Below are 15,847 nucleotides of genomic sequence, written 5' to 3'. Positions count from 1 at the left end.
CCTCTGCTGCACCTGGAAGAATAAAGAATCGAAAGCAGAGTCCCAAAGGGATATATGTACACCCATGTTCATAGCAGCATTATTCACAATTGCTAAAACGTAGTAGCAACCCAAGTGTCCAGCAACAAAGGAATAGATAAGCAAAATGTGGTATATTCAAATAATGGAGCATTACTCAGCCTTAAAAAGGAAGGAAATTCTGACAAATGCTACCACATGGATGAAATCTGAGGACATTATGCTAAGTGAAATAAAGCCAGTCCTAAAAATACAAATACTGCATGATTCCACTTGTACAAAACACTTAGTCAAATTCATAGAGACAGAAAGCAGAGCTGGGGAAAGAGGGGGGATAGGGAATTACTCTTTAATAGATACAGAGTTTCGATTTTACAAGATGAAGAGAACTATGGAGATGGATGGTAGAGATGGCTGTGCAACAATGTGAATGTATTTAATACCACAGAATGTACACTTTTTAAGGGTTCATTTTATGTTCATTTTATGTTGTGTGTACAGCATACCTCATTTTATTGGGCTTCACTTTATTGCACTTCACAGATATTGTGGTTATTACAAACTGAAGACTTATGGCCACGCTGTGTCAAGCAAGTCTATAGGCCCAATTTTTCCAAGAGCATTTGCTCACATCATGTCTCTGTGTCACATTTTGGTATTTCTCACAATATTTCAAACTTTTTCATTATTACTATATTTGTTACGGTGATCTGTGATCAGTGATCTTTGATGTTAAGCTTGCAAAAATATTATGACTCGCCAAAGACTCAGATGACGGTTAGCATTTTTTAGCAATAAAGTATTTTTAAATTAAGGTGCGTACATTTTTTAGGCATAATACTATACTAACAGACTAATAGTGCAAACGTAACTTTTACATGCACTGGAAAATCAAAAAATTTGTGTGACTCACTTTACTGTGATATTCGCTTTTTTGCGATGGTCTGGAACCAAACCTGCCTTATCTCCAAGGTATGCCTGTATTTTGCTAAAATTTTTTTCAACTGGGAAAAAAAAGTGAGGTCAGGAGAGATTTGACACAGACAGAGGAGGCAGTGTGGCCACAGAGGCAAAGACTGCAGTGGTGCAGACACAAGTCAAGCAACGCCAGCAGCCACCAGATGCCCAAAGGGACAACGAACCAATTTTCCCCTAGAGCCTTTGGAGGGAGTGTGGGCCTACCGACAACCCCTTGATTTCAGACATCTGGTCTACAGGACTGTGAAAGAATAAATTTCTGTTATTTTAACCCCCCTCCAAATCCCCACTGGATTGTACACTTTAAAAGGGTCAATTTTATGATACATGAATTATATCTCAATAAAGCTTTTGTTTGTGTGTGTGTTTTGGCTTTGCTTTGTTTGGCTTGGTTTTTTCCCCAGCTTTATGAGACATAATTGACTCATAACACTGTGTAAGTTCAAGGTGTACAAAGTGTTGATTTGATAAATGTATATATGGCAAAATGATGACCACCATAGCATAGCTACCACCTGCATGCCATCACATAGTCACCCTTTCTTTTTTGTGGTGAGAGCATTTAAGATCTACTTTCTTAGAACACTCAAGTACTTAATAACACAGTATTGTTAGCTATAATCATCATGCTAGACATTAGATCCCCAGAACTTAATCTTACAACTCTAAGTTTAGACCCTTTTGACCCTTTGCCTAACATCTCCCCATTTCCCCCAACCCCCAACCCCTGGTAACCACCACTCTATTCTCTGTTTCTCTGAATTCGACTTTGCTAGATCCTACATATGAGTAAGAACATACTGGGTTTGTCTTTCTCTGTCTGACATCTCACTTAACATAATGCCCTCAAGGTCCATCCATGTTGTCACAAATGGCAGGGTTTCCTTTTCTCTCATGAAGGAATAATACTCCATTGAGCATATATCCATTGAACGTCCCTTAGATTGTTTCCAGATCTTGGCTATTGTGCGTAATGATGCAATGAACATGGGAGGTCAGATGTCTCTGTGAGATCCTAATTTCTCACAGAGAAACACCTCAATAAAGCTGTTTAAGAGAGAGAGAGAGAGAGAGAGACAAGGCTATTTTTTTTGGGCTTTTTGTTTTTTTGCCCATGCCTTTCGTCATGCGGGGATCTTAGTTCCGTGATCAGGGATCGAATCAGTGCCCCCTGCATTGGGAGAGCAGAGTTTTAACCACTGGACCACCAGGGAAGTCCCTAGGCTATTTTTTTCTTGTAATGAAAATACTCTCTGGGTGAGATGCTGGCCTCTGGGTGCGGGGCACCCATTATACACAGAAGGCACTGCACCCAGGGCCCCGAAAACATTTTCATTTTCATTTCATTTAAAAGTACAAGAAACCTGGATATACTAATAATGAATATATAATAATGAATCCATCTTGGTTCACATTTATCTTTATACCAACACAGTCATAAAATACAATTTTTAATGTTTTCCTATGGAGGAAAAATTCCACAGAGGCAAAAGTACCTAGAGCCCATGGAAGTCAAAGGCAGCCTTGCTCCTAGGTAATTTGTGAGGAAATCGGTCACAGCTGTCACACGCTGCAGAGAAAAAACCGGAATTGGGACACCGATCAGCGTCCCCACGCCTAGGTCTAGAACTGCCCCCCCAACCCAGAACCCCCCAGAGCAGGCAGAGCCTGGCATAGGAAAGCTCCATTAGCTTCCAAAGCGCCAAGGGCCTAAACGCTGGGACATCCTTATATAAGAAGAGCAGTGGGGTGTCCTGAGGGATGGGTGTGGCAACTTAGCGTTTGGAGGCTTGAAGAACTGTGGGTGGGGGAGACCTCCACGGAGGGAGCATCCTGCAGGTCTCCCCACCTGAAAGCCCTACACTGACCTGGAAGCAGGAGAACCTTCTGATGCTGTGAGTGTAGCCTTCTTGAAGAGAGGTGTAAGGGGGTGCCTCAGGACCCTCCCCACCTTTCCCCTTCCCTCTGGACAGAGGGCTGGGTTGCTCTCCCCTAGATTCTGGGAGGACAAAGGCAGGGCACTCAGAGGACAGGGAAAAGGGTCTGCTTGGGCATCCCACTGAGCAATGGCCAGTGGCTGACCCTACACACACCCCACCTCCCCTTACCCGTCTCCCTTTTCAGGCTCCTCTGGGTCTGTCCCTGCTCACCACCTGGACTAGGTCCGCAGGTTAAGTCCCAAAGTGCCAGGAAGACTGGGGTGCTCGCTCCAGGAGTGCCATCACAGGCCTCCTGGCCACCCACTCAGGTGCCAACCTGGGGCCTCCTAGCCTCTCTACCACTCCACCCCCGCCACTCATCCAGCAGACGCTACGTGTTCATCTTTGGGCACCTGCCTGCCCTCTTCCTGCCACCCCACTGCACTCCAGGTCAGATCCTCGTTGTCCCACCTGCAGTGGCCACCAGCTTCCTGGCCTCTTCCCCAGGGTCCAGATCTCTTTGAAGTCCAGGCCTTTAACAAATCACCACTCTATTCAAAACCTTCAATACCCACCGCACACCCATAGCTTACAGGCAGGGCTTTTAAACATTCCCTGGAACCCTTTCTTAAAAGAAAACATAATGGAGGAGGCTGGTCTACGAAAAATACCGAGCTCTGGCTAAAACAGGGTAAGTGGCCAGAAGCTGCCCTATCTGAGCCACCACCCCACCATGGGCAAGCCCCTAAGCTACCTCTGAGAACCCACTAGAGCTCTTGTAGTTCAAAATCCACTAGATCCTATCAGACTGGCTAAAACTTTTTAAAATGATACTGCCTAAGGCTGTCCAGGATGCTGGATCATTTATCACTAATGGGAAGTGTGAATTGTTACTGCTGTTTTGGAAAGTAATATAGCAATAGCTATTTAAATTAAGTATGTATATGCCCTTCAAGCCAGCAGTTTCACTCCTGGGATTCTGTACTAAATAAATAAAACCATCAGTCCTTAAGAATGTGTATACAGAGATGTTTATTCAGCAATATTATTATTGCTTGTAGTGAAAAAATTGGGGGTAGGAAATGCCCACCACTGGGGAAATAGGAAATGATCAGATAAATTATGGTGCTTCTGTACCGTGGAATAACCTACAGCCATTAAAAAGAAGGATTTAGACCTCTACCAGTTGACTTGAAGGGATTTTCGTGATATATTGTTAAATGGAGAAAACATAAAATGAGAGAAATATATATATATAATGATTCCATTTTTATAACACAATTACATCATACAAAACATGTCTTATATGTGGAACTATATTTATACAGTTTTTTAGAAAGCTATGGAATAAGGCATCCTAGTTTATTAACACTGGTTATTTGAGTGCAAGATAATAAAACTTGTCAGTGAATTTCTCAGTGCCCCAGTACAAACCCTAGCCTCCTGGGACTCTTCACATACCATGAGGATTAGACTCATAGCCATTTGTGTCATTAATTGCTTGATCCAAAAGGATAATAAAACTTCTCTTGTTGCCCAAAGAGAGAGAGTCAAATGCTTACCACCTGCAGTAGGTCCCAAGGTTAAGCCCCAAGGAGCTCAGGAGACCGGAAAGCTCCTCTCTAGGTATTTATACTTCAAAAGAGATGAAGACTCAGAATTTAGAGATCTCTAGGACCTAAAAACTGGAGGCTCCTGGGGCTATCTGGTTCCTAGAGAAATTTTCTTTACATTCCAGAGAGTGGTGTTAGGATTTAGGCCCGCAACATTCCCAAGGAGACCCTTTCAGAAGGAGAGGAAAACCGGTTCCCTTTCCCTCTTTAAAAGTAGTGAAAAACCATCTTTCCTTGTCACTTGCCTTTGAATGTCTGGTCCTTGAATGGGACCTAGCCCAAGATAGGACCCAGGCCAAGGCAGCCCTGACTCACTGATTATTTCTATAAGTCATTTTGTACACTCTCAATATGTGATTAAAACATTTAAGAGAAAAACATGATGAAGAAATGGCCAAAATACGTCATGATGTGATAAGCCCTAATGAACTGGCAAAGGGAATGGAGAGGGCCCAGTTCTGAATTTACAGTTTGCCCTGGGTGGAAGCACTTAGTCCTCTATTGGTCTTTTCACTTGTTCAACAGGGTTAATAATACATACTACACATAACTCTTCTGAGCATCACAGAAGAATGGATATGAAAGTGCCTTGTAAAAATAAAAGTGCTATACAAACGTACAGTGGCTTTATTCCCGACAGTATCAGATATGCTTGGCAGAGAACGAAGAGCTACATACTGTGACTCAGTCCAAAACCCCTCCCACTGGGGCCCCGCCCCAGCTTACAGACATGGGCTGTGGTGCTGCTGTTTCAGCTTCCTGGGTGTCAGGCTGACTACGATGTAGGATTAATGCCCATTTATGCACAGCGAGGGAAAAAGGAGCCTCAGCGAGGGGCATGGGGGCACGCAGAGCCACTTCCACCAATGGCCTGGATCAGCCTCAGCAAAGGGACAGGGTGTGAAGCCCCCAGCTCACATCTGAACGTCTCCCTCTGCCCTAAGCCCAGGCCCCTGTTCCACAGAGTGAACTAAAGGCTTCATTTCCATTACATCAGTTGGAGGCAAATGCAATAAAAAGTGACCAGTCTGTGACCCCTCCACACACAGTCCCACCCTTTGAGTACCCACCAGGTTCCATTGTAAATGCTGCTTCCTCCCACCATCCCTCAAAAAAGCCTTAAAGACCACACCCTCAAAGCAAACAAAAGATTTGCTATATGTGTGGGGTTTTGTTTTATTTTTTAAATCCGTGTTCCTGTTCCCCTCCACTACTATGGAAAGGCAGCCGCTAAAGGGCACGCCTGTTTATTTAGCAGGTGAACTGTGCACGTTTACCGAGTCTCCTAAACCTCTCGGCCTGCCCACCCACCAGAGCTCCCTGCAGATGCATGACCGAAGGCCTTGTCTGAGCAGCCCCTCCCTGGGCAGGGCAGTAGGTCTTCACCCACTGAAATGACCCCTCCTCGCTCTTTGTACGAAGGTCTTCTCGGCCCTGAAAGCGTGAGGGGCGGGGGACAGGGTTCAGATTCTGTTTGTCTTTGCAAACCGCCTTCCTTTCATGGACTTGCTCGTGCACGGTACGTGTGTCTTAGGTAAAAGCTGAGGTGCGAGTTGCTTTATTGGGGGGTTAATTGCTGAGAGCCAAAAGAGCCAAAAGTGGTGTTTCCCTCTTCACTGGAAGGGCTCCACCGTCGTTGTTCCCTCCGCCACTGGCCCCTCCCCAGGGCTTCGAGAGAACCAACCACAACGGCCCCGCGGCGTCCTGCTCTCTGCCCACACGAGGGCGCTCGCTCCACGCCCCACTATGCTGGCCGCCGCGGCGCCGGGAAGGTATCTTGGCGGGGCGGAGGGTCGGATAGAGCCAAGGTTTGGACGCGGCTGCGCAGACCGGGAGCGCAACCTGGGTCCCTTCCTGGTTCCCAACTGTGCCAGTCCCTACTCCCTGCGGGGAAGGAGAGGCCATTAGAGAAGGAGGGACGCCAAGAGGTGAGGCTTCCAGCCCTCTTGGGACTGTTGGCTCATCCCCACCCCCTGGAGGAAGAAGACTCAATTCCGCAGAGTTGGGCCCCCCGGGAAGTGGGGAGGTGAGTAAGAGGGGAAGGAGAATATGGTCTCCCTCTGGGGTCCCCAGAGCCTATAGAGGAACTTGCCTGGCATACGCTAGGCCTGGAGGGGACAGAACTGCCCCATGGCCCTGAAACACAATTTACCCCCTTCCCCTACCCCACTGCCTGAAAACGCTAATGCAAACAGTGAACTCAGAAAATAATTCAGACAATTAGTCATCTTTCCTGATGGGGGCTGAGAGCCAGGCTTGGCTCCGGTGGAATAACTGGGGTGATTCATTCTGCTGAGGCTGTAGGGATGGGCTGGCTCAATATTGACAGAAAGGCTTGAAGGCGCAGTTGCCCAGCCCCGGAGACCCCCCACTCCACCCCGAGGACCCTCAGCCCACCCCCCCAACCCCTTTCATGAACACTCCTTGATTCATGTATTCGCACAGCTGCCAGCTTCTCAGACCACCACCCCTGGCACAAAGGACCCTGTCCCTGAATGCAGGGACAGACTCCTAAAGCGTGCCTCCCACCATTGACCAACCAGGGCATAGACAGCAGAATCGAACTCAACCATACAGCGTCTGTCCGCAATGGTCTCCGACAGAATAGCAGAACACTCCCCGGCCAGGCTTTGGGCATGCCAGATATGCCTCCTCTGCCTCCATTTCACTGTGGTGAGAAAGTGGACCGGCCCCGCCCCAAGGCCCTTCTGGCCCCTCCCCTCTCACCACGCCCAGAGGAAAAACACGTCTTCGTCTTCAGAGACCCTGCTATGACTATCTCTGCCACACTCTGGACTCATCACAAACTGGCTCAAGCACCATTTCCTTCTCCAAGCCCATCCCAGAACCCCTTCCACGGGGGACCACTTGAGCCTTTCCTTAAGATGGCTTCACCCAGAGAGGGCATCTTTTTCCAATTCACATAAAGGCAACTTAATGAGCTCACAACCGCTTTGTTAGGGTGCATCCACCATTTTGTGGACCCTCCCACCAGCTCCCCTGGCCTGGTGAGTCACTGAGTCACTCCCAGAGGTAACGGTGAGAAAACCCTCTGGTGGCTGATGCAGCACCAAGCAGAGGAGGAAACGGAAATCATTGGGAAGCCAGGACACAGGGATAGATTTAACCAAAAAAAAAAAAATTTATTGTACAATTACCCACCACTAGACAGGCCAGCGAGAGGGTGTCTCCACCTTCCCAATTTATTTTCAGCCCCGGAGGATGTCATTGTAGATCATGGCCAAGGCCCCCAGGAAGGTGACATATTCTTGGAAGTTCACCACCTGGTCCTTGTTCCGGTCCAGGTCGTCCATCAGCTTTGCAATTTCAGCATCCTGCAGCTTCTAACGTGTTAGAATGGGAAATCCAGACTCAATGGTTTTGAGACCTTGGGTTCTCTGCCTTTCCCCCTCCCAGGCAGCCCTCTCTCATACAAATGGCTCTGTGCTCACGTGTCACCAAAGATCCAAGCCCACTTTGGGTTCACTTGGCTTTACTTCTCCTCTGTTCCTCACTCAGGAGGAGTGAATACCAGGCTACGAGTTTCCCCAGCCCCTCGGGGGTGTGGACCAATGGTCCAGTAAGGCACATGGTCTAGGGCCCCAGAATGTGGGTAAGCCTGAGTCATGCACCTGGCACCTCACCCTCTCCGAATCCTGCTTCTAAAGGGCAAGAGGAGGGGAGAGGGGGCCTGGGGAGGCTCACTCACCGCCCCAATGGTGAGCTCCTTCTGGATCAGCTCCTTCAGTTCACTCTTGCTCAGGGTGTTCTTGTCGCCCTCCTGACAGGAGTACTTGTGGAAGATGGTCACCAGGAGGCCAATAGCCTGATCCAGGGGGCACGCCATGGCTGAAGGCTGGGCTCAGAGCTGAGGGCAGAGAGGCTGGTCAACGCCCTGGGCAGCAGGGCCTTCTCACTCACCCACACCCCCCCAACTCCCTTTGACTACCCGTGCCAAACCACTAAGTGTCAGGTGACATCAGGAGACAGCCCAGGGCTTGTAGGGGAGGGAGAGGGCAGAGTCTAGGGCCAAGAGGTGAGTGCCCTACCGAGGACCAGAGCAGAGGTGGTTCAAGAATTCTAAGGGACAAATAGGACCACAGCTGAGAACTCTCTTCCAGGGGTTCCAAGAAAAGTTGGAGAGTATGCTGTGAGTGAGGGTGGAGGCTGCACACCCAGCCCTACACACACACAGCCTCACAGGGCCACACACTGCAGCACGGACACACCCACGACACACTCTCCCAGCCCCAGAAGGGCCACTGCGGGGAGCCGCCCCACCGGATGCCTTAGCCCGGGGCCAGCCCGGCCGCTCCCGCCTCTCCCTGCCGGCCCCAGTCTGGATGCAGGCGGACTAACCCGGGGCGGGCCGGCCCCGAATGACGGGGTCTGCCCTGCCTAGCGAGGACTCACCGCGGCTGCAGCGAAGCGAGAAAGAGCGGCCGAGGGGGATGGCTCTGTGGCCAGCCCGCCAGCCTTATATCGGCGCTTCCGGGAGGCCGGCCGCCCACTGCCCGCCAGCGCCCCACCCTGCCCTCCCTTTACACAATGTCCCAGCCCCAAAACTTTCCACGCCTCCTGCCCCGGGAATGTTCGGGGCTCCGCGAGGCGGGGGCGCCGAGGGGAGACCGCGGCCAGCCCGGTGACCTCGAGCTCCCTCCGAATCTACAAAACTCAGTTTGCCCCCCATCGCGATGTGACAAGGCAAGGGGAGGAGGCGGAGAGCCGGGCAGTGTCAGAGTGTGTGTGTGTGTGTGTCTGTGAGTGTAGGGGGAAGGGGGTGGAGAAGGGTGCCGCTCCCCGGCGCCGGGGGGAACGGGGGCGAGCCCTAGATGAAGGACGGAGAGCAGCCAGTGGTCTACAAGATACGATTTAAAGGACATCTAGAACACACATCCCCCCAGGGAAAATAAATTCCTACCACCACCCTCGATCCCTTCCCCCATCCCCCCACCTGAATTCCACCCGAAGCCTCTTGCCCATTAAAGTGCACACAAACACCAGAGTCAAGCCCTGTAAGTGTCATTAGTTATTTACCCTCCAATGCAAAGTCTGTCAGATCCTCTCCTAAGAAAGGATTTTGATATGGGGAGGGAGGTGGAGAGAGCAGAAAGCCCTGGATCCCAGAGATGATGGTAGGGCTTGTTGCTGAGGGGGAAACGGAGGAGAGTGAAAGGGGGCTGGCATGGAGGTCAAGGCCAGACTCCCCCTTCTTACCAGTGTCGTCAGGGGGGCCTCCTGTGAGCTGGTGACAAGTCAGAATGGCCTGTCCACCACTGCCCTCGGGGACCGCATCCCAGCCACCCCCAGTGTCCTCACTCTCAAAGCACTTTCCCCCTTAGCTTTCTCTGCATATTTGCAGCATTCCCTGGAGGCAAGCAAAAGCCTGGCCCCACTTCCTCATTTTCCTGGAGGGCAAAACTAAGCCTGGATAAGATTAGTCACGTCCGCACTGAAGAACAGGAAGTGGGGTGGAAACCCAGAACCCTAACACCCAGAGGCTGCCCACCCACTTAAGGAGAAGCTCTGCCTGGTCCCACCCCACCCCCAGCCAAGGTGGACAAGACTGTTCCAAACCAGCCCTGGACACCTGGAATCGAAAATCTTTATTTCCTCTGCTGGAAGGGAAGGCTGAAGCAGGGTCCATCTGGGAGGGAGGGGAAGGCAAGGGGCCACGCAGGGTCTGTGAGAGGAGCTGCAGGGGCCAGGAGCCAGGGCCCAGTCATTGGTTGTCCTCCAGGAAGAAGTCGTTGTAGGCCACGCACAGCGTGGTCAGGAACACCGAGTACTCCTTTTTTGCTGTTGTTGTTTTGGGGGTTTTTTTATAAATTTATTTATTCTTTTATTTATTTTTGGCTGCGTTGGGTCTTCATTGCTGTGCGCGGGCTTTCTCTAGTTGCGGTGAGCGGGGGCTACTCTTCATTGCGGTGCGCGGGCTTCTCATTGCGGTGGCTTCTCTTGTTGCAAAGCACAGGCTCTAGGCGCGCGGGCTTCAGTAGTTGTGGCATGCGGGCTCAGTAGTTGTGGCGCCCAGGCTTAGTTGCTCCGCAGCATGTGGGATCTTCCCAGACCAGGGTTCAAACCCATGTCCCCTGCATTGGCAGGAGGATTCTTTACCACTGCGCCACCAGGGAAGTCCCCGAATACTCCTTGAAGTCGATCTCCTGGTCGCTGTGCTTGTCCAAGCTCTTCATCAGGTCATCGATGCTGCTCTCCTTCATCTTCTTCAAGGGCCCAGTTAGAGAGACAGGTCAGCCACCCCTCCCAGCCCTGCCCTGACCCCTGGGAAGGCAGCCTCAGGCTGATCCCCATCTGAGTCAGCAACGGAGCATCTCAACCCCCAGAGTCTCTCCCCAGGCCACACCCAGCACAGGGCGCCACCAAGCAGAGCTCAGTGACCTGACTCCTGAATCGGAATAAATTACAAGAGGAAGGCTAATGCAGCCCCCCTTCCCCTCGACACTTTCTACCACCCAAATAAATAATAAGCTAGATTTCATACAACACCTAACAGAAACGGCTTGGTGACTATGTGGCACAAAGCGAGATCCAAGCCTTATTCCGTCCCTGCAGGACAGCTGTATGGAGCAAGTGCCTGGCACCCAGTCCTCTTCCTTGTCTGGTCCCCTGCCCAACCAGCCCAGCTCCACCAAGAGGATGGAGACAGCGCCCTCAGGGGGAACAGGAAGAAAATACAGACACATCCTGCCCTCTCCCCTTCACTGCCCTCACCTCCAGCTTTGCCATAGGAGACAGGACTTCGGGACATACAGAGATGGAAACAGACTCTCTGTGACGCCATCCTTGTCCCCAGTCTGGGCTCCTGTTTTAGCCAGACCCTCCCCAGGGCCTCTGTCCCCATGTAGTTAACCCTGCTGGACCCATGGCCCCTCCCTCTGCCCTCATTAACTCCAGAATGCAGAGAGCTTGGCAGGAAGGCCAGAGGGGAGGCCTGGTGACACCCACACCTGCTTTGGTCCCCTGTCCACAGGGACGCACTAGGTAGAGCTTCTCTCTGGGGAGCCCCACTAGGGTTCAAGATGCGACAGGAGAGGTCCCCAGGCTGATTTTAAAGGAACGAGGGAGGTTGATACATGGGCCCGGGCTGGAATTCCAGCCTCTCACTAGCTGGGTGTCCTCAGACAAGTTATATAACATATCTGAGCCTCAATTTTTTTTAACTGTAGTAATAACATAATGACTACCTCATAGGCCTTTCCCTTTGTCAGTTGCCTCCCTCCCACCATCTCCATCTGGTAAGAATCAGTTCTTCCCCCTTCCAAACTGTGTTCACAAACTAGTAGAATGACCCTTTTGGTTCCCGTGTCAGCACCAGCTGAGAGCCCCAGACGTGCCGGGCACGTGGAGGAGAACCAGGCGGGGGCCCTGCCCTTGAGCTGTGCACAGCTGACCTGGACCCCGGAATCACCTCACCCACCCACACTCCATGCCTCGCACAGTCTCCACAGCTGTGAGAACCCTGCCTCAACATGGAAGTTTCCTTGATCTCCTTCTCTAAACCTTCGTACAGGCTGAGGTCCACCCTCCAGACACTGCCCTTCTCCGTTCCCAGTGAGACCTGACTCATCCCCAGGCGCGGCCTAAGATGTTCACCCTCTTCCTTGGGTCTCTGTCTGTACCCTTTGGCCATCCTGTCCTTGCTGAGACTAGTTGTACCCTGCGGGTAGGTGTGTATCCCCTCACGCTGGGCCTCCCACCTCATGCTGGGAAGCCCCCGGGGGTGGCATCAGTGCTTCCTCTTTTTTTCCCTCCCCTCCCCGACGGTGCCCACGGAACACTGGGACTCTGGGGTGCAGGGGAGGGACCGACACCTACCTCACCAAGACACAGGTCTTTCTTGATCAGCTCCTTCAGCTCCTTCCTACTCAGAGTCAGTTTGCTGCCCTCTCTCCCCGAATATTTATGGAAAGTGGTGACCATAGTGGTCAGGGCCTTCTCCAAAGAAGTCTCCAACATGTGTGTGCAGTTCTGGAGGCTGAAGGGAGAGGAAAAGATCCCATTGCCCAGGAAGCTGGACCTTCTGCTTCCCCCCATCACTAGCCCACCTCCAAGCCTCTCCCTCAAGGGCCAGCTACTGGAACCCACGATGAGATCAAAATCTACCAAGTGGACCCCAGTGTCTCAGGACAGGTTGTAGTGAGAACCAAGGCAAACTTGGAACAGCCGGAGCAGTGAGACTGACCAGGCTGGAAGGAGGCTGCACACTCTCCTGCTTAGGAGATGTTGAAAAAGGGGTCTAGGGACAGAGGGGTGACAAGATGGCCTCTCCAAAAGAAGAACTGGTGACGGATGGTGGAGCCAATGAAGGGTCAGGATTTTCTCCCTGCCCGATCCATCTTGGGCACTCATTTTCCAGAGGCCGTCCTCACCCAAGTCACCCTCCTTGGCCCGGGTCCCTGAATCACCTAATATCAGGGAGTGTCCCATTATAGAAGTGGGGGACAGGGCAAAGAGAGAGTCCAAGGGTTGGAGGAGGCTGGGGCTAGAACTGCAAGGTAAGATCTCAACAGGAAGTCGGGGAGGGGTGCCAGGACTTGTCCAGCTGGTCACCAGCCTCTGGCCCAGAGAACTGTACATACAGACCAGCCACGAGGCAGTGAAGGGGGTGGGCCTATTGAAACCTCCAGGGTCATTCTGAGAGCTGGATCCAGAGGTTGGGTCTGAATGGGGCCCTCCAGTCCATCAGCACAGCCACACCCACCCAAGAGAAGAAGCAGCTGGAGCTCCTGTGACTCAGACTTGGAAACCACTTCCCCCTTAGGCAGGAAGGAGCCAACACCCAAGAACCTGGGGGCTATAGGTAAATCTGTGTTGAGTCCTGAGCAAGGAAAGGAGGAAGAAGCTGCTGCCTCTTACCTACAGACCAAAGCCCACCTGACGATTCTTGAACTGGACCTGAAATTCATCTTTTACCACCCCAAACCCTCAGCCTCTCCCCACTGCCAGGAGACTCAACCAGGACCACAGTGGAAGGCGAGGCCTCTGGGCATCTGCAGCAGCATCCTGGCTGGTTCTGATCCCCACCTCCACCCCCAGGGCCACTTCTCAGGAAATCCCCATAACCACGATTCCAAATACTCTGCCCTCTTCTCCCCAAACACATGCCCACTCATCGGGCTCAGCCTTCCTTGGCGGCGGTCACCAGAGCTAGTCACCCTCTGGCCTCATCGCCCAGCTTGCCCCACCATATAAATGAGCAGGGAGATGAGAAGGAAGGACTCACCAAGGAAGGAGAGAGCCAGAGAACTCACGCAGCAGAAGCAGGCTCCCTCCCCCTGCTCTCTGACTTTAATTCCCTTGCTCCAGTCCCCAGGAAACCAGGGGAGAGAGAGGGCCAATAAGAAGGGGCCGGAGACAAGGAGGCCCAGGTCAGAGCCTCCTGGGACACAGATGGGGAGAAACTCCCTCTGCCAATCTCACCTTCCTTGTTTCCAAACAGAAACAAGGGGCACACTGAGTTTACCATGGCACACACATCTTCAGTCCTGGAAGCTTTGTCTTCCCAACCAAAAATCAGAACTCACAATCTGATGGGTCAACAGCCAGGCTCCCTGGAAAGAAGATTCAGGAGGTACGGGACAAATGCAGAGTGTCCACCCATACCCTAGGCCACTCTCCACATTGGGGCCCTCCCACCCACTCCAAAAGCAGGACAGACATCTCAAGATAGGAATCAGTGGGGGAAGATGTTTCCTGCCAAGGGCATAGTCAAGGTCATTAGCAAGTATGGAGCCTAAGATTTTTTAAAGGCTTTTCAATGAATGATTTCTTCTAAGCCTCACTCATCACCATGGGAAAGAATTGTCAGAGGCTCTTGGAATGGAGAACTGAGAATCAGGGACTGAGGCGGAGATCAGGGAAGGATAGGGCTGGGTGATGGAGTAGAGGCTGTGGACTGTGGGGAACAGGTTCAGGGTGCAGAAATGACCAGGGTGGGGATCAGGGAGAGTTGCCTGTATCCCAGGAGAGACTCAGACATTGTTCTACCACCAACCAGTCCAAGTATGAGAACAGAATGGAGTTAGGGGCTTAGCACCTATTGCTGCTGCAGCCCCACCCTAGCCTGCCTGGATGCTCCCCGCTGCCCCCCACTCCACTCCCACCCCCAGCTGCCAAGGTAGAGAGGAAGCAGGGACTGGTCGCTAAGCAACAGGAGTTTCCGAAGTTGGGAGTGATGCAGGAGGAGGCCCAGGGGAGGGCACTCCATGGAGGATGGGCAGACTGGGGCTGGGGGGAGGGAGAAGGGGGAAGTGGCAAACTCTTTCCTGGATCAAAATTCTACCCAAGTCTCTGTAGTCACACTCTGAGGGAACATCTGAGTCACCTACCCCACTCCTCTGAAACTTGAGACAAAAACACAACGTGATGAGAAGGAAACGGGAAAGCTAGAAAAGTCAAGGGAACAAGACCTTCCCTGCCTCTGGACCTGCCCTCTACTCACCTCTTCCTTGAAGGTCCCTGTACCACCCAGGCATGACCTGGAAACTAACCACAATCCCACCCATTGCAGGCTAGAACTGCTGGCCTTCAACCTAAGGAGAACTAATACCATGCCTGATATTTTCTGGGGGGGAAAAAAATCTCAACTTCATTTATCAGATCCCTATGCCTGGAATTTTGTCTCCAAAACTATGGTCACCTCCCACCACCTCCCTCCCTCCCACCCCAGCCACTATCCTCCCCTCATCCCTCCCAAGATCCTTTGTCCTCCTCTGTTGGAGCATGACTGCTAACTGGTAATGAATCCCATCCTAGGGCCCCTGGGACAGAGATGGGAGTTAGGGAAGGAGGATATTCTCATGCTGTGGCCAACAGCCTGCTCTTCCTCCACATCACCTCCCTGATCTGACTGTGGAATGGTAGGATTCATCCATCCCTGGGCTTTGAAGCCAGGGCACTGGAAGGGGTGGCAGGCAGGACCTGGGCCGTAAATGTCAGGACTGAGCCTTCCTCCCCATCCCACTCTGGCCTCACTACTTCCTCCCCATGACTCAGCCCTTTCCCCACCACCCCCAGGGCACCCACACTCCATTCCGGACCCCAACCAGGAGCAGATGTGATCTTCGATCCCATCCCAGCCTCAGTCAGAGGTCCTGCCAGAGGCAAGGTTGGGGAGGTGGGATGGGTGAGTGCATTGGCTAAGATCCTACCGTTCCAAGCCTCTGGGGGTCCCTTTCCCTGCCTTTGGCTCCATCCAGAGTCAACTCTGTCCCCCACACATGTGCACAGTCACCCACATCCGTCTCCCACCTTCTCTGGTCTGCTCTCCACTTGCCACAAAACCGCAGCTCAACTCCC

The 15,847-nt window shown here is 51.9% G+C and overlaps 3 protein-coding genes across 3 annotated transcripts in view; all 3 read right to left on the bottom strand.

The window, feature by feature from the left end:
- S100A8 (S100 calcium binding protein A8) overlaps positions 1 to 15,847 on the bottom strand; it is a 146,887-nt gene that overhangs the window by 80,856 nt on the left and 50,184 nt on the right. The window lies entirely within an intron of this gene.
- Positions 7,647 to 9,049, bottom strand: S100A6 (S100 calcium binding protein A6). Its single transcript, XM_061185974.1, has 3 exons — positions 8,942 to 9,049; positions 8,238 to 8,396; positions 7,647 to 7,872 (listed from the first exon to the last, which is right to left on the bottom strand). The coding sequence occupies exons 2-3, from the start codon at positions 8,373 to 8,375 to the stop codon at positions 7,738 to 7,740; spliced, it is 273 nt and encodes a 90-aa protein (XP_061041957.1). The 5' UTR covers positions 8,376 to 8,396; positions 8,942 to 9,049; the 3' UTR covers positions 7,647 to 7,737.
- Positions 10,251 to 12,505, bottom strand: S100A5 (S100 calcium binding protein A5). The gene is made up of 4 exons (XM_061185973.1): positions 12,365 to 12,505; positions 10,676 to 10,749; position 10,445; positions 10,251 to 10,316 (listed from the first exon to the last, which is right to left on the bottom strand). The coding sequence occupies exons 1-4, from the start codon at positions 12,503 to 12,505 to the stop codon at positions 10,251 to 10,253; spliced, it is 282 nt and encodes a 93-aa protein (XP_061041956.1).

Source organism: Eubalaena glacialis, chromosome 3, assembly GCF_028564815.1.
Source record: "Eubalaena glacialis isolate mEubGla1 chromosome 3, mEubGla1.1.hap2.+ XY, whole genome shotgun sequence".
Classification (NCBI taxonomy): domain Eukaryota; kingdom Metazoa; phylum Chordata; class Mammalia; order Artiodactyla; family Balaenidae; genus Eubalaena; species Eubalaena glacialis.
Note: the sequence above shows the minus strand (reverse complement) of the source record. Positions and strands in the feature narration are given on the sequence as shown.